The 18039-nt window shown below is 37.2% G+C and overlaps 1 protein-coding gene across 1 annotated transcript in view; it reads left to right on the top strand.

Annotated features, from left to right (window-relative positions):
* Positions 1–18039, top strand: part of COL9A1 (collagen type IX alpha 1 chain) — a gene marked incomplete at both ends in the record, with an annotated part of 44992 nt that overhangs the window by 16803 nt on the left and 10150 nt on the right. The window contains 11 exons of the mRNA XM_084202856.1: positions 288–341; positions 1717–1770; positions 2429–2482; positions 2665–2718; positions 2826–2879; positions 3093–3146; positions 4257–4301; positions 5109–5162; positions 5260–5313; positions 13778–13831; positions 14582–14653. Coding sequence (XP_084058982.1) covers positions 288–341; positions 1717–1770; positions 2429–2482; positions 2665–2718; positions 2826–2879; positions 3093–3146; positions 4257–4301; positions 5109–5162; positions 5260–5313; positions 13778–13831; positions 14582–14653 — 603 coding nt within the window. The remainder of the gene's footprint in view (positions 1–287; positions 342–1716; positions 1771–2428; positions 2483–2664; positions 2719–2825; positions 2880–3092; positions 3147–4256; positions 4302–5108; positions 5163–5259; positions 5314–13777; positions 13832–14581; positions 14654–18039) is intronic.

Below are 18039 nucleotides of genomic sequence, written 5' to 3'. Positions count from 1 at the left end.
AAGAAGAAAAATCAGTGGGTTTTTCTGTCCTTATGGTGTATTTGTGGTTTTATAATACAGCCTGATAGTTCTGTTACTCTTTTTAAAATTCTAAAATTAGTAAAAATCAAACTACCATATAAGTTAAGAATTCTAATACAGCAGTAGTTGGATTTCTTCTTTAACACTAAGAAAATATTAAATAATGATAAAGAAAGGGTGTTGAACTCTTGAGTCTTCTGTCTAAAAACTAGGACAGTTCTGATGAGAAGAATTAAGCATAATTTGAATATCCTTTTCTATTTCAGGGCATTCTAGGTATCAGAGGTATAACTGGTATAACGGGACCTAAAGGTACCAAAGTGAGTATTAACCTTTCTTTCTGTAAAATGGCCTATATTAAAAAAAAAAAAAGTACACCTCTGAATCTTTTAAAAGCTTATTTAAGATTCTTCTTTATTTCTCCTATGTTTTCTCTCTCCTACCAGCTGTATTTCCATAGCTACTGCACTTCTTGTAAGGAAGAAAGGTAGCTCAGTCCTTCTAACTGATGAAGGACACATCCTCTTTACTCATTTCCTCCAATCCTTGCATTTATGGTAGTTTTGCATGTAGGCAAGTCTGTAGTTAGCAAGATAGCAAGTTATAACAATTATAAACCATAGCACATTTAAATTAAAGCTAAATTTTATTAAGTAGTCCCCCCTGGGATTTGTATCTTCCTAAAGCCTTTTACTTCCATCATCATCTGAGTTTTTGTCAGGAGTTTTTATTGAGTTTATTTTTCCATTCTTTCTTTGACATCTCTGTCTAAAATTGCTGCCAGTGGCATTAATATTATTGGGCTCTTACTTTGCTGGACAATTTTCCTTCTGTTTGTCTAAGTGTTTCTATCTGTTATTTCAAACCTGGGTGCTACATTTCTAGTCTCATGATCTTGTTAAATCTGTATAGTAAAAATTTCTGAAAGAAGTAGAGCACAGCAATCCTGCCATTGTCTCCTTCTCTAGAAGTCAAAGCATGTAAATCTTGTGGTTGTCTTTCTTTGGAGACAACATCAAATTTCTCCTGATTAGGAATATTCTCATGAATGATCCTTCCTAACATCTTGGACATGTTTGCTAAGCTATTACTATCTTATACTTCCCTCTTCTGGCCTTTGTGTGTTCTAATTCTTTGTAGTTATTTGCCTACATTTTGTGTAATGTTTTGTTTACTCAAAACATTTACTACATCTGTTTGACTAAAGAGTTCCATGTTCTCTCTAAATCTTCTTTGAAGCAATTTTTTTTCTCTGCATTTGCATTAATTTACAGGGTAGTGATTGTGTTGTTTCCTTGAAACATATGTGATAAAGAAAGCAGCACTGCACTTGATGATTTCTCTGCATATTTTGATGTTATTTTATTAGGTGGCAAGGGATATAGTATTATTAAAGAAGACACAGCTTTTTTGAAGTAACATGTAAAGGTCTACTTCCTTCATAGATTTTTAGATAATGATTTGAATGGTTTTTGACTGATATTTTTTAATATTTAAATATATTTGCTTTCATATCTCCATTAAAAAACAAGATAATGAAAAAAAATTGATTGCCTTTTTTTTTCTTTTAATTGGAGCTATAAAGTTCCCTCATCTGTAGAGATTTTGTAGCTCCTAACAAAGCAGGAGGACATAAGAGTTGTTAGTGCTCCAGCAGTTCTCTTTAATATCTTGTGTTACCTATTTGTTTTGTAGGGAGCTCGTGGTCTTGATGGTGACCCTGGTCCCCAAGGTCTTCCTGGTGCACCTGTAAGTAGAGTGTGGGGTTATCCAAACACTTCCCAGTTAGTGCAGCTTTGAGGCTGGGAATCAAAGAAGCTTCTGATTAATCCAATTTTACTGATTCCCCACAGGTGAATAAATGATATTACAGTGGTATCAAGTCAGTAATGTCTTAATGTTCCCAAAGAATTTGAGGTAGATGAACACATTTTAAATTCTTAGTATGTTATATTTTCCTCTTCCTACTGTGCATTAGGGTGAATTGGAATTTTTCAGGTATCAAATTGAAACAAAACTCATACAGGGCTATTTGAGCAATTTTTTGTTGGAGGTTTTTATTGTGTGTGTTTTATTTGTTTGGGGTATTTGGTTGGTTGGTTTTTTTCTTAAATTCTTCCTTGCTCTCTGCTTCCACAGCAGGAATTTGTGCTTGTAACTCTGTGTTAAACAAATGCAACATCCTTTGCTTTGACACTCCTGAATGCTCAGGTGATGATGGCTTGAGATGTGTTTTTTGAAATATATCTGTCAACTGAAGTTTTTAAAAACTGCATTTTTAAATATATGATTTTGAGTTGTCTGCTTTCACCAAATATGAATTGTATTTGTTGATTTTCTGAGGGTTTTAGCTAAAAACACAAGGAAGTTTATTCTGGTTTTATTTCTAAAATATTTTTTTCTGTAGGGGGATCAAGGACAGAGAGGTCCACTAGGAGAGGCAGGTCCGAAAGGAGAAAGGGTGAGCACAGACAAATTTTGACTCTTGCTGAGTTGCAAACATTAGTTACTTAATAGCATATAAACAGTGCATAACTGGTACCCTCCAAATGATGTGTATCTGAATGAGTATGCATTGACATTCTTTTAATCTGACATTTCATTGTCTTTAGCTTAATTTTAAAATATTGTTATTATTCTCAGGGTCCTCAAGGTACAAGAGGAATAAATGGCCTCCCTGGGCCTAAAGGAGAGCCTGTATGTATATTTCATTTATTTATTTGCTTCATTCAATGCTACTTTGCATATTAGTGCTTGGGCAAAATCTTTTCAAAGTTACAATAATTTTTAAAAATTTTTTCAAGGGTTTACCAGGAGTTGATGGCCGTGAAGGGATCCCTGGCATGCCTGGAGCTAAAGTAAGACCCAACTGGCATGTTTATGAGCTTTGGTAGTGCCCTAGATTTGTTCATTAATTTGTGGCTGCTGCTCATGGCTTTATGCTCATTATTAGGGTAATTGAATTAACATTTCTGTATTACAGATCCAAAAGTATGTCAACTCTGTGTTCCAGACAGAAAATTTTCCATCGTGTTTGATTTGCATAAATTACAACTTAGAATGTTTTACAGGGTGAACCAGGAAAACCTGGAGCTCCAGGTGATGCAGGGCTCCAGGGATTGCCAGTAAGTATCAAGTATTTTACCTGTGAAAGGTAGGCTCAGTTCAAATCATAGAAAGGCTGTGTATTGGTTGATTTGACTCTGATGTTGGAGTAATTCTAGTGAAAATCTAAGCAAAAGGCTCTGGGGAGAGTGTGTGTAATGCAAGGGGAAATTCTGCTATGTGTATGCAAAACCTTTGCACAACAGTCTAGATCTCCTCATGATGCCATTGTGGGGAACTTGGCCTCACAAAACATTTGTGGCCAGGATGTGACTCTTCTTGTGTTTCTCCTACCTGAGACCCCGTGGACCCTGTGGTGTGACCCCATAATTAGGGCTGGTCTCATTGCATTGACTAGAGCCCAGCTTTCCCCAAACTGAGCAGGAAAAGCTGAGCTGCTAGTCTGACATACCTTCCATGAACAATGATCCTTTGATGTTCTGCTGGCTCAGAACATCTGGAATGCATCACACTCGTGCTTCTTTCTGTGGGTGGCTTGGAGGTCTCCAGTGTATTCCCTGTGGGAGCCTTACAGGGAATCACTGGTGCTTCATGGGCTCTTTCAGAGGGTAATCTTTGTGCATTAACTGAGTCTGAGAACTGTACCAATTGTCAAAAGCTAAATAGGAACCTCTTTAAAACACGTTGCTATAGGAGTAATTGCTGTGAGGAACAGTGATGGAGATGTTGTAAAACAGAACTGGACATAAATTTGTAATACTAAGTGAAATCCCAAGCCTGGAAGACAATTTAGTACGAGCATACTTGCTATGAGCTGTTGCAGAGAAGTGAGGAGGGAATGAAAAATGTCCAAAGGTATCTGTAAAACTCTGCACCTCCAGTCTCAGCACACTGGGACAAGCTTGTATTTCTAGTCTAAGACAGAAAAAGTGACAACTCCTCACCTATCCATGCTCCTTTTGCAATTTATCAAGTAAGAATAATACTCCTTATCTGTTACTTTGTAAACAGAAAGAATTCAAGCTTGGTCCCTTATTGAATAAAAGTGCTTTAATATCAAATAAAAGGATTAGAAATACTCAAGCATGAGAAAGAATTTTTTTTTCACCATTTCTAACCACCTTAGCAACAAATAAATAATAAATAAATGTTCATCTTTTTTCTTTCAGGGTTTCCCAGGCTCTCCAGGTATGAAAGGCATTCCTGGCCCAAAGGTAAAACATCTTGAGTATTGTCTTTCTTACCTAAAGCACAAATAAAGTGATAAAGTATCTAAAGCTCTAAAGTATTCAATTAAATTGTACTAACTTTCTCATGTTAAGAGACAAACCTTAGGCTGAAGGAATTAAATACAGATTTTATTCAACTTTGGCGTGTGCATTTTCATGATTCTTGTGCTACATTATATGGTTTTCATTATTCTAGGCATTAAATAATACCTTAAAAAGGCCATTTCCTTTCAAATGTGTGGAAATCATTGCTAGAGTTCCTACCTCACTACATCTTGAAATGAACAATCTTGTAATAAGAATATTATTTATAGCCACCCTAAGTTGATTCAATCACAGGGGTTGTTATCTCTATTTAGGTAGCACCAAATTGCACCATCAATTCCAATTTAGTTTAAGAAATTGTTGTAAGATTGAGACTGAGGAATGTTTCAGACAATTCAGATGTTTGAGTTTAGCTGTAAGTAATTGAAAAAGAAAACTAGACTGAGACATGATTTTGTCTGAAATTACATGGAGTGATATTGCCTTCTGTGATTTGAAAGCAGCAATCAAATCTATTTGGGATTTGTCAGCACATAAACAGCAAAGGAACTGAAATCTGACTTTTGAAAAATTAGATAGAAAAGTTCGGTCAAAGTTAAAAGAACACCAAAAATAAGGCAGTAGTTAAAACATTAACACAGGCTGATTTTGTTTAGACCTTATAGCTTTACTTATTTTAATTTTTTATTTTAAAATGGAAGAGCAAACCATTGGCTTGGCTAATTTTTTTCATCTTCTGCCCAACAGGGTAATAAAGGTCCTCCTGGGGTGCCAGGGTTAATGGGAAATCCTGGTAAACAGGTAAAACCATTAATCTTATACAAAAGATCTAGAAAAATGTGTTAAAAAAAAATCACTTTTCAAATTTGTTGCATTTCAAATTTGTTCCCCAAAACAGGGTCAGCAGGGCCCAGAGGGAGAAGCAGGTCCAACAGGACCCCGGGGACCACCAGTAAGTATGGAAAAAATTTCTGACTGAGCATTTGTAAAATTGCAGTGTCTCAAGATAGGGTTGCTGAAGCTGTAGCCACAAGGTAAAATTATTATTTATCATAAGTCCTCATTTTTGAGGTAAATACCAGTTCTTTACCTTCTGTACCAAGGGGATGTGCATCATCATCTCACAGAGAGATACAGCCCTGTATATGTCCAGTACTGTCCTATGACTGATTTTGGTTTTAGTGACAAGTTAAATTTTTAACATTTGTTTATATTCTTCTTGTCTTTGTATTTAAATATGCTGAGTAAAAGCCAAAACAGAGGGGAATAAGTGTAGTTTGTGACGAAAAGCTGGAAACAAACTCCTGTTCTTCCTCTGCAACAGTCTGGTTGCCATTATTAACATTGATATAGTGCTGTGAAGAATTGCATTTATCTTTCATTGGAAGCACTGCTTTCTTTCCCTGGAGATTTTCCTTAACACTAAAAAGATTTGGAAGACTGGAGAAATTGCTGCTGGGCAGGTAGCTTGCTGCAGGAAATAATTCTGCTGAGGAAAGTGAACTGATGGTATTTGTTAAGGCTCAGTTTTGAGGACAAAGAACAACTGGATGCTGGAGAGTGTTGGGTTCTGCTTTCTGACTCTCTCTAGAGGGGACCTGACATGGTTTGAAGCTGCATAAGGCTGATCTAATTTCCCTTTGCTGTTAATCATTCTGGATGGAGAGGGATGAGAGGATCAGTGGTTTAAAGAAAATTTTCATGCACAAATATTCACTCTGATGACATTAACCAGGCTTCAGTTTCTGTAAGCAATTGCTTTTCCAGGCTTCCCTCTTGCCACTGATACCCTGGGGATGATTTCCTGGCATTTTCTGAGCTTCTGCTATGATACAATTACACAAATTTTGCTCATGCAGTTGCTGAGTTATTCTCACACAAGGTTGTTTAGTGAGGTACTGTCTGTGATATATTTGTAAGGCTCAGGAATATCTCATCAGAATTAGCTCCTAAACATACACCAGCAGTCAGCCAAGCAACAGGTTCCATTTTCTTCTGTTTTTATTTTTTTCCCTGTGGTTTATGCTATCAGGTGCTAGATGTATTCATGAAATCACGTTTATTTTGGACAGTCTTTGAATTGTTGCTGTGTCCACAGCTGCCTAAGGATGATACAGAAAGGGGATTACAAGGGCATTTCCTAGGATGGAATACAGGTATCTTCAGCCTCCCAAACACCCAACCTGCAAACAAGTTTTTGTCTTTATTTTTGTTCTTTGTATTTAAAAGCGTTGGTACGCCTGAGAAGGTTTTCAGCCCTGTTCTTAGGCTGATACTGTACACTTGTGACAGGAACAGGAATTATAATTGAATCAGACCAAAGTAATTGCCCACTCTGATAATGCACTGTAATCTGCTGAACTATTCTTTTAATCCTTTCAATGTGAACATGAATTTACAAAATCACCAGTCCGTAGAACAGGGGTTGACACACAAGGTTAATTATAAGTAACCCTGTAGATGAGCAGAAATACTTAAAGCAGATTAAATAGAGTGATTTTTCTTTTTATCACTCTAGAGGCCAGCAAGACATTTGTATTCCTTGCCTTTATTTTCTCTGTGTTTACAAAGTGCACTCATTTTGGAAAACATGTAAACATTAGAACCAAAGCATAGAAAGAAAACTTTTGGTCAATACAACCTGGAGAAAGGAAGTAAATTATTGATGGTGAAGTAAGCTTGTATGTGGTCCATCAAACAGTAAGCTACTTCTCAGCTGTAGTTCCCTTAAAGCTATTAAGAGCCTTGGATAATAACTATGATGTCTCATCACCTTTAGACTATAGGCAGCATATGACTGGGATAACTTTCTAATTTTTTTTTTTTTTTGAGGAACACTTTACATCTACACAAAAAAGGGGAATGATGAGGGGTTCTTTGTGTAGGAAGGACAGTGTATAGGACTATTGAACTTCAGAGAGCTTTGGTCTAAGCTGAGTCAATATTTACTTCCAGGGCAGAATAAAGAATGTTTTCTCTTTCTTCTGCAGCATGTACATGTAGCAGATACATTTGAACTCCAGCTTTAAGGAATCTGCCCTTCTATTTATATGGAAAAAAAAAATCTGCCGGTTAAGTAATTCTACATGGCATGATTTTCAAACTTCTAAAACTAGACAATTTGGCAATAAATTGAGAAAAGCAATTATAATTCAACTATAGTTGTTTTAAAGAGAATTTTTCCTATATGATTTTTTTTGGAAATTTTCTCACTGTTTTAACACTTGCTTGTTTTAGACCAAAGTTGCACAACCAAATGCTTTCAAAGCCTGAGGAATTTATGGTTACTATTCAGGCATTTTTCTTGGCCTATTTCTTCCTTTTTTAAATGACTTTATCAGTATCTGCAGTTCTTTCCTTCTTCCTCTCTCCCTTTGCTTCATTTTATTCTTGCTATAGAAGACTCAGGTAGAAGTCAGGAGGGGTTGGGTTTATTCCTTGGAGAAAGAAAAACCTTGATATTTTGCAGGATATGGGGAATTGCAGTCCCTGATTACATTGGTTGCACAGCAACAGCCACATGAAATCCTCTTCACTCCCTATTTCACTTATCCCTGTTCTTTGCCTTGCAACTGTGTAAGACAGCGTGGCTGGCAGCTCCAGGAGGGCCAGAACTCCAGAGGAAAGGACATCTGGGGAAGGTCTGTGGGGGAGAACAAGGCTGACTCTGCTAATATGGCCAGCAGGCTGGTATTTGCATTAGGGAAAACCTTCATGCCTACATTTGTTATATTTAAAAATCATGGGGCTTTCCAGCTGTTTCCGCTCACAAAAGACATTTTTTGAGATAAATTTCACATGAACTAGTGTGTAGTTTTTTGAAAGGTTACACAAGAGAGCACTGTCATCAGCGCCCCTGTGGGACAAATAGTATTTTTGTACTGTTTGCCAAATAACTTATAGGGTCTTTTGTCATAAACCATGTTATTTCAGTGTATTTTATTGTTAAACAGCCGTTGGAATGAAGCTGGAAGATATTGTTACTAAAAAAGATTTAAATTTTGGCCTTCTGTGAATCTGTAAACTTTCACACTTTCACAGGGCAGAGACTAAATATTTAAATACTAAATACTTGAAAACAAGATTACTAGCTCTAGTTAAAAACTCATGGCAAACTTGTGTGTTAGGAGACTTTTTCCTCATTTCTGACATAGATCCCTAGGAGAAATTTGCTTTAAAAAGTATCATTTTAGTCTATTGGTGCTTTTCCTAAAAAAACTTCAAATTTCATCTGAGTGGGTATGGGGGGACAAACCCTTTTGCTATTCATGTGTTCACTAAAGTGGAAAAACAACTGGAGCAACGTGGAAATTTTGCCTTTTATTTCTAAATGAAATATATTCTCCACCCCACTCTTGCTTCACGTTGTTCTAACCAATCCAAGTAATTACCAAACTCATTTGTGATTTAAACCTTGCTAAGTCAGTCATCATGGCAGGTGGGCCAAGGGAAGGAATTCTCAAATGTGGGAGTGTCATTCCTAATCAGTGGAATTTAGTCATGCTCCCTAAGCTGCTTAACCATTTTCTTTCATATTTGCTGAGATTTAGTAATCTAATTTAGTTTCTGCAGAAAATACTGACCCCTGCCTCTGCTTTTTCATGCCTTGCTTTTCTTCAATTATTTAACCAATAAATTGCTAGCATTTTTAGAGCCTGTATTGCACCCTGTGGTTTTGCAGAGAGTTTGTAATATTGAAGTCATCACTTAAAGTTCCATACGTGTCTAGCAAATTGAGCAAACTTCATGTATATTCAGGCCAGCATTCATACATGTTGCTTTTTAATTAGGAAAAAAATGTGTTTTCCCAACATTAACAACACAGACTAAATATCCAGCTGCCCAAGATTTGATACCATAGCCCCTCTGAGAGACTTCTTTGGGGCCCTGGTCAGCTGGGCTGACTTCCTCTCTGGAAGTGCCTTTATCTCACTATAAAGAGAAGACCTGGAGAGTAGCCTGGATTTACTACTCAAATGTCACACAGCCTAAAGTTAGAGGAGAATGCTGTTTTCAGCATCTTAAGTTACTTTCAGCTAAATAAATTTCTGGTCTTTAAAGATACTTCTGTCCTGCCTAGGCTGAACTGCAACTTTGGTTACCCTATGTAGTTTAGTGACTAAAATATAGATTTCTATCATATTCCTTTTACATGACTGCAACTGAAATAAGGTGTCACTTCCTGTAGCTCTTAATGGTAGGATGAAATGTCCTTGTCTCACTTTATATGCTATGTTTGGGAAGTAGTGGACATGTTTTTTATGCATAATTTCAGACATGTTGCACAAGTGGTGTCATAACTTACATTCAAGGTAAAGCTAAAGGGGTTAGTTAACATTAGAATGTTTGTTTATAGCAGAGTCAAGAGGAAAAAGTGCATTTCCACCTTGGCAGGTACTTTTTATCCAGCAAACCTAAGCCTCTAGATGAATGTGACAAAACTTTTTGACCTTGCCCAATTCCTCAGTTTGGTCTGTACAGGGTAGCACTTTTTCTGTCATGCTTGCAGACTACATATCCCAGCCAAACTTAATAAGCTCCAAACCTCTTGACTTCTCCTGGTATCCACCCCTGTCTTCCTAAACAACATGGCCAAGTTCTTGTCTGATACCTCTTTGTTTACCCCTCCACCTCCAACAACAACTTTCTTTGAATTTTGGGCATGGTAGACTTCTGGATGTCAACAGATATCACAAAGTTTGTTTCTCCTCAGCAGTGTAGACAGTAACCTGGGTAAAAAAATGGATTTGTTATGGAGCTAGTGTACCAAAGCTGTCCTGGACTTTGGCTAACACTGCAGACACAGTCAGAATGAAAGGTCTCTGCTCTCCAGACTTGGCCACAGTGTCACTTATGGAGAGAATGACAGCTAGTGGGTTGTTGCTTCTGCCCAAAGCACGCCATGGTTAAGAGGAGGGAACATTTCATGCTACATCTACCTCTTACCATTATCCTGAGCAGTAGAACTTAATTATTACTCTGGCAAAGTTGCAAAGTTACATTTAAAATCTCAGAGAAAGTTACTTGTATATTTACTCTTCTATCAAATATTAGTTTGCATACTTGGATGCTTTTCAATACTGTATTGAGGGTCAAAGAGTCCTGTTGATGCTTCTGTGGACAAATCCTTGAACTTAAATGAGTATTTCCTCTGAGATTTTGCATGACAAAAATTTGGTAAGTCTAAGTCTCATAAGTATATAGTTTATAAATGCGTTACATTTTGCAAAAAACTTTGAATATGAAGTTTAAAAAATCCAAAATATACTTTGTTTATTCTTCTTTATTCCATACATATTTAATTCTCTTTTGCAGTCCTATGACATATATTTAATAATATATAACAAATTACTTATAATTAATAACAAATTTTTAAAGTAAAAACCCTTTAGTAAAGGTTTATTACAGTATATACTGTGAATTACATCTCAAGTGATTCTAGCTATTGTTTCAGTTATCTGGGCAACCAAGAGAGATGCCAATTACCTGGAATGTATTCTCATTCTTATTGTCGTTCCACTCAAGTGATGAACAGGAAATCAATAAGATCATGAAACTCTCTTAGCATGAGATTGCATTCTGTAACTGTTTGTGAGAATTCTACAAAAGGATCAAGTCTTCAAAATTTCAGTGAGGATGAAAACCATCCCAGACAACTTAAAGGAAGGTCAGCTGTAAATGTTATATTAAAAGGCTGAATATAACGGATCTGTGAGAAAGATGTTAAATCTTTAAACATACTGAGTAGTTCAGCCGCTGCTTTGAAACAAAGGGAAGGTAAATTTTGTGGTAACCACGGTCTAGCACAGGAGCTGTGGAAGGGCTGCATCCTGGTGGTGCTCAGACTGCAGTGCTGTGCCACCATTTCACACTTATAATTTTGCATGTGCCTTTTCCTAGAGGCATGGAATGTTCACCAGCATGGATGCAAGCCTGGCTCAGCTCATTCCAAACTAGAGTGGCTTCTTTCCCTCCTTAAGCGTTTCACCTCTAGGAAAAGCATGGATTCTGAAGTGTGTCAAAAGTGCATAAAACCATCCAGATTCTGGTAGTCTTTTTGTTAAAGCCAGTGCAGCATGCCTGTTGGTTTGTGGGTGGCCTGAAGCTACTTACTGTTACACAGAGGGCTGTTGTATAGGAAAGGTAGGCTGAGGACATGGCCAAACTGCCTTCTGCTCTAATTCTGCCCATAGTGACTTACAGCACAGAGGAACATTTCATCTGGCCAAGAACAGATGTCAGCACCTGAACCAGCTGTCACAGAAACCCTTCTATAGGCTGTGGGGAAAATGTAGGTTCTCCTAAGACGTGACTTATGTTGCATTTTAAATATTTACATAGGACATTTCAAGATGCCTTTTGTTTTTCTTCAGAACTATGAGTAAGCAGCTTACTGTATAACCTATCCTAGGGCCATTTCAGTCTGGTATAACTTGGAGGAAGCATTACAGTCTTTCTAGTTTTGCCAGGGATGGGATTCCTCCTTCTTTGGGCTCCAGTCACTCTCTTACTTGCTAAAACACCACTGCAGATCTTGCAGTGGTGGTCCATAGTTTGCAATAATCTGTCCTTACAGACACAATGTCACTGTTTACAAGGAAATACTATGCAGTTGTATTCTGGTCTTCTGTAAACTAACCTCCTTCTTTGCCTCCTTAGAAAATCATTGTGATTGACAAAGTGCCTGTGGTGTGCATTTAATGAAAGATTTTTTCCGCATTTGAAATGAAAGTTTTTTCTTGAATTTTGTGTGACCAGCAGAACTTTTGATGTGTTTAAGAGGTTTATTATAAGATTTTGACCCTCTGAAGATTATACTGCTTTTGTTTCATCTCTGTATAAGGATGGCTGTTACGGGTAGTGAATGGCTGGTATGGCTTTAATGAAAATGATATAAGAAACAAGTTTCTAATGTTGATCATAATTTTAGTCTTCATCTTTCCTGAATCAGAAATATAGCAGCATTCCAGGTCAGAGATGTAGTTCAGAATTTTGTGATTAAATAAAACTGTAATGCATTTTCTGGGTTGTAAGATGAAGGTGAGTTAGGAGACATTTTTCTTTTCTTTCCTTTTTTTGTTAAACATAAAAAAGCTTCTAGAAATTATGCAAAGTGCTTTAAAGTAATAGATATTTTAACACCATAGGATATTTTGAAGGAAATGAATTGAAAAGTCTGTTTATAGTTGGTTCTGTGATCTCTCCAGGGTACCTAATTATTTCTTGAATTGTAGAATTAGCTTTCCTAAGCTTGTGTGAGAAGTTGTTCATTGCATTTATGACCTAATGTAAAAGGCCATGTCTGCCATCTCCTTTTATTTAGTATGCTACAACATTTCACAATATTGTCCCTGTTATGAAAACCCCCTGTATTTAAAATTATCCATTGCACACAGCACTAGAATGCTAAGATCTGCTTTAATCTACAATTATCTGTGTCATTGTATAATAGTTTATCAACTTGCCTAACTAATAACATAAATTCTTGACATTTTATGATCTTAAATGTTGTATCTTTCCTTTATTGCAAATAGCGCTTACAAAGTCACACTGTGAATTTAAGAAGAGTGAGACCTAAGCTTGAGTTGGGAGATTGGTTGAATTTGTCTGTACATGTGAGAGTAAAGCTATAAAAGTGAACTGTTCTGAAAAGTTTAATCATAAGAGACAATCTTTTGAGAAAGGTACTTTAGTTTGAAAATTGTTTAAAATCTTTGCAAGTTTGGCTCAATGTCAGATTTACCCAGAGTGTGTATTAAAGTGGCTGCATTAAGAAATAGAGTTGCAACAGTAATGTGAATATGATGATCTGAATGGACAAACATGTTTGAAATGAAAATATAACGATGCAGTAAAGCACATATTTATGCTTATCACTATTATAAATGGTGCCTTTTAAAAGTTACCTCTCCCTATAACACCCTAGATTTTTTTAAACCTGAATGAGTCTGTTAAGTGCTTCATCACTTTTCACATTTGTGCATTAGGGATCAGGTGCTTTAAATATGTGTTCATATAGGAGCTCAGGTGATGAAACTAAGCAGAAGCCTAAAGTTAAGCATGCTTGTCAGAGCTGTCATAATGAAGTGATTGTGTTTGTGACAGGTAACTCTCAGGTGTGATCCCATGAAGGGAACTTCACTTTGCTTAATCACTCAGCAAAATTATTTACTTGAATAATTTAATGCCACATAACAGTTATATATGCCATGGTTAATGAAAAATGTTTATTCAGAAAGTTCTGCTGGTTTTAATGCCTATGGTATTTTTGCACTATGAAAAAGAAGTTTCAATTAAACCCAACAGCTAAGTAGTGTAAATCACTTAACATTGAGGAAAAAAAAAAATCATGCTTTATTCCCAGATCACAAGAAGAATTTCAGGAAATAATGTTGTTCCTCTATTTCTGCTTCCAGGGTAGCAGAGGGGAGACAGGTCCTGCAGGTCCTCCAGGTTTACCAGGGAAGTTGGTAAGCAGTTTATTTCTATATTCAGTACTCATGTTTACTTTCAAGGAGCAGTATCATCTGAACTACACTTACCCATTTATCCATGCAGGGAATCGAAAATAACATTGAAATGAGTGGTGGTTCAGTTTCTTTTTCAGTCCTCTGTGACTGTGCTAATATTAGAAAATGCTGTTTTAAATTACATGGAGATATGTGTGACTTTCTCTTCTACTTGATAAGCCCATAAATCCTGTGACATGCAAAGCTGAGCGGCACACTCCTGTGTGGGCTCCTGGGAACAGGAGCAGTGAGAGACTGGCTTTCTGCTAACAGCTACGTGAAACTAATGAATGGAGCACATTATGAATGCCACCTTTTACCAGAGCTCCAGCAGTATTTACACAGAATCAGTCAGAAGCATGGCTGGGGAGGTCTTGGCTGAAAGAGCTTACTGTTACAGAGGAATGTGCAAATCGCAGAGTGCGAGATCTTGGGAAGGATTTTTAAGAGAACCAGTCTGTCTTTGTGGCACTGGAGGGTAGAAAAACCTGTAAGTCATTTCTGTTGTGATTGTCAGCAATAAATTCATAATAAGAGTCTGTTTAAAGTGCCATACTTTGGATCAGCTCAATTTGCATCAGATAATCCTCTTTCATCAAGCTAAGTCTGTTCTGGGAATAAAGTTTTGCCCTATCTGCTTCAGGGTATGACCCTTAGTTGTTCATTCTAAACGAGATTGGCTAAGTTTACATCCTTGGCTTATTTTCACAGGGTCCCCAGGGTAGTATTGGACTTCCTGGACTGCCTGGTCCTCCAGGCCTTCCTGGTGGTAAAGGTGACCGGGTAAGGAATGCACTCGTACATGCAGTTTGGTGTCAGGAGTAAACACAACAAGTTGAGCACTGTGTTCAGTTTTTCCACAAATTAATATCTGTTTTCTTGTTTTGTATATAGATATTTTAGCTGCTTGAAAGTGGTGCTCTCTGTGCCCATTAACTACTTGTAGCTCATGAACGTGTAAAGGAAAACTCTTGACAGTGCCACTTTGGGGACTGAAATAAGATTAATGATATAAAAATTATTTTGGTTTTTTTAAATTTGAATCATTTAAAGGCCTAAAGCATACTGCAAATTATTGACACAGCCAGATATGAAGTGGTCAGTCAGGATCTGTGGTCACTATAGAGCTTTGCAATTTAAATTCTCACCTACAGTAGTAGCGATGCCTGTTATACGTCTTAGGGCCTCATATGGAAATGCACATGGTAATGCAGCAATGGAGACACCTATGCATGCATGCAGAATTACAGGATATAAGCACTTCAACTGTTTTGTTGAGAGGGAAGGATTGGACCCCAGGGCCCAATCTCTGCAGAGTATATCTTGCTTTGCTCAATATATGTTAGTGAAGACAGTGCATAAAGCCAGAGACATTTCTTATCTTCTCTTGGCTATAGGAGACTGCAAAGGAGAGAATTCACTTGGCTAACTTCTGACATCTTTGATACGAAGATATTCTCTTCTGTGTCTTCCTTACTTGAGGCATCAGTATTAAATGAACTACACTTGTGAAGTGCCTCTTACATCCTCCTGACAACCAGGGGGCTGTTGGACCCTTAGTCAGACATGGGTGTAACTGCTGCAGAATGTCTTAGCTGAACAGAGGAATCCTGCCCTTGCTACGCTCCCAGTGTACATCATGGGGTTTCTGGATAGGGTTTGCTGTTGATTTTGGCAGCTTTTTTAAAAAAACCTATTCACTTGAAAGCAGTCTTTGATGTTGCTGAGGTATTTTTTTCATGTTTGTTTGGTTTTCTTTTAATGCTGAGATCAGGACATTTCTAGTCAAATGTAAGTATTGACATAAAGCAGTCTCTTTTTATTAGATTGGTAATGATTCATATTTTAGACTTGTCCAGAGGGAGATTGAGGTACTGAGGAAGAAGGTAGAAGGAAAATACCTACCATTTGTTGCAGTGCTGACAACCTCCCTCCAAAGGTGTTTGATTTTCCTCATCTGCCATATAAAACATCTGGAGCTCTAGATAAAAAATAGAATGTCAATGCTATAGACAGACCTAGAGAGATCCAGGCTACAGCCAGGAGGTTTCTGAGTATCTAACTGGCAGATGACAGTAACTTATGCCTGAACCTTTTTTCAAGACCTGAGGTCAATTTAGTGCTCTGTGCAAATACCTTAAAGTCCAAAGTGCCATGCTAGGAATTATTTCATCCTATGATTTCTTTTTAGCTCTCCACTTGTATCCTTGATTAATATTCTATTTTCCAGTTGCATGGAGGTTGTAGTGAATTTTCTGGGACGTGTTTAGCATGGCTGCAGCCTTGCCAGCAGCACTAACTTGCAGTATCTCTTCCAAGTCACAAGCTTGGAGAGCATTGTGCCACTCTATCCTTCCTCTTCCCTTCAGCTTTTGCAACTGCATCAGTCTTACACAAACAACCTTGTCAGGTTGGAAATAGGCATCTCTGTAGCCTGTTAACCCCAGTCTTTGGGTCAGCCCCTTCTAGGAGTAAGCTCTAGGCTGAAGTAACCTTTTTTCACTTTCTGGTTTCAAAACTTCATGGTTTTGTACATGTTCTGTTGTGTAGCTGTATCTGCATGGCAAGAGTTGATGTAAATAGCAGCCAGAAGCCAGTAGAATTCATGAATCTGATACATCAGCAGTCATTCTTGATCCCAAAGCTGTTAAACATTGTGTACTATCTGTTGACATCTTGTCTACATGCAGATGTAAAAAAGGAATAAATTACCACCAAATATACCACCAGAATTATTTGTACTGAAGTAATATGAAAAAGTGAGAGCTCACAAAACTCCATGGATATAAGAATGATTGAATGTTACAAGTGCAATATCATGTGCTAACGGCAGGGTTGGGTTGGTGTTCCTGTTTCCAAGCCCCCATGGACCAACCCTCACCGTGTCACCCTGTGCCTGGCTGGGTTGTCAGCTTGGAAAAGGAGATCACAGCCCAGGCCTTTGCCTCCTTTGGAGCCTGAACCAGACCCAGCATTCACCACTTAGGCTGCCTCTGATTCATGTATTTTGGACTGGTTTCATACACTCCGGCTCTGTCTATTCTAGTCAGTTAAACAGCACGAGCTGAGTGCCAGACCTTGGCACTGCAACATGATCCTGCTACAGTTTTGGATCATGCTGTCAGGCAGTTTTCCAAAGAGTTCTTGAGTATTATTTGAGAGGGATTTTTGCAAAATTGATAGACAGTATGTCAGTAAAAGTGAGTATTTTCATAGTTTGACATCTTGCCTTATTTCCTCCATTGCAATTTTTGGAGTCAATGTAGAATTGATTCCAGTATTTTCAGTTGTGATTTTCATACTTGCTTATAGAAACATTGCAGGACAGGCTCACAAAAGCAATAGATTCTTCTATGTCAGCTTTATCTTTTGGCAGTTTTCTTGCTATAAAGAAGAGTAAGGGAGAAAAAGAATCTCTAAAATAATGTTAGGTTGGATACCTACCACTGTCTTTTTTGTGTAATTGGGAAACCTTAACAAGGCACAATGTTGAGAACAATTCAGAGAAAATAGTTTCAGTGTTGTTTGACAAAGTTGGAATGTTAAATAGTTCTGTCATTTATACTGCTTAGCTTTGTGGATAATTCAGTATTAGCTCTTCATCTTCTAGAACATGAGAACATATCAGAATTCGTTAAATTCTGTAAAAACTGTAGAAGCTACACCAGTCTGTGTGACTATGTCTTATGTGAATTAAATGGATCTCTGAAGTGGGAGAGAAACTGCTGCATGTCTGTCTGTTTTACAAAAAACAGGATTATCACACACAGTTACAGTTCATTTGGAATGCATATCCTTGAACATGTACAGACTGGAAAGAATATTAAAAGGATGATGTGACTGGTTTTCTAACAGAATACAAATGCAAAAATATTATCATAAGTGATATACTGTTCTAAAAATGTAATAGTTTTGCTCTAGATAAAAATTACATATGTTTGAAATTAATTGGCTCATTAATTTATTTCTCTTTGTTTCCTGCCTGTCCACATGGGTATGTTTTATTAGAGGATTCTAAGTGAAACATAATCTAATTTCTTTTTAAAAAGGAATATTAACTTTAAGATACAAACCCTTCAGCTTTGACTACAGTGATCAGAAATCTAGACACAGATTTGGTAAGATTGAGAATTAAACAGCATGCAGGACAAGATTGTGGCTGTACTTGT

The sequence above is a fragment of the Fringilla coelebs genome, assembly GCF_963513975.1.
Source record: "Fringilla coelebs genome assembly, chromosome: 3".
NCBI lineage: Eukaryota > Metazoa > Chordata > Aves > Passeriformes > Fringillidae > Fringilla > Fringilla coelebs.
This window is presented reverse-complemented; position numbering and strand designations above follow the sequence as displayed.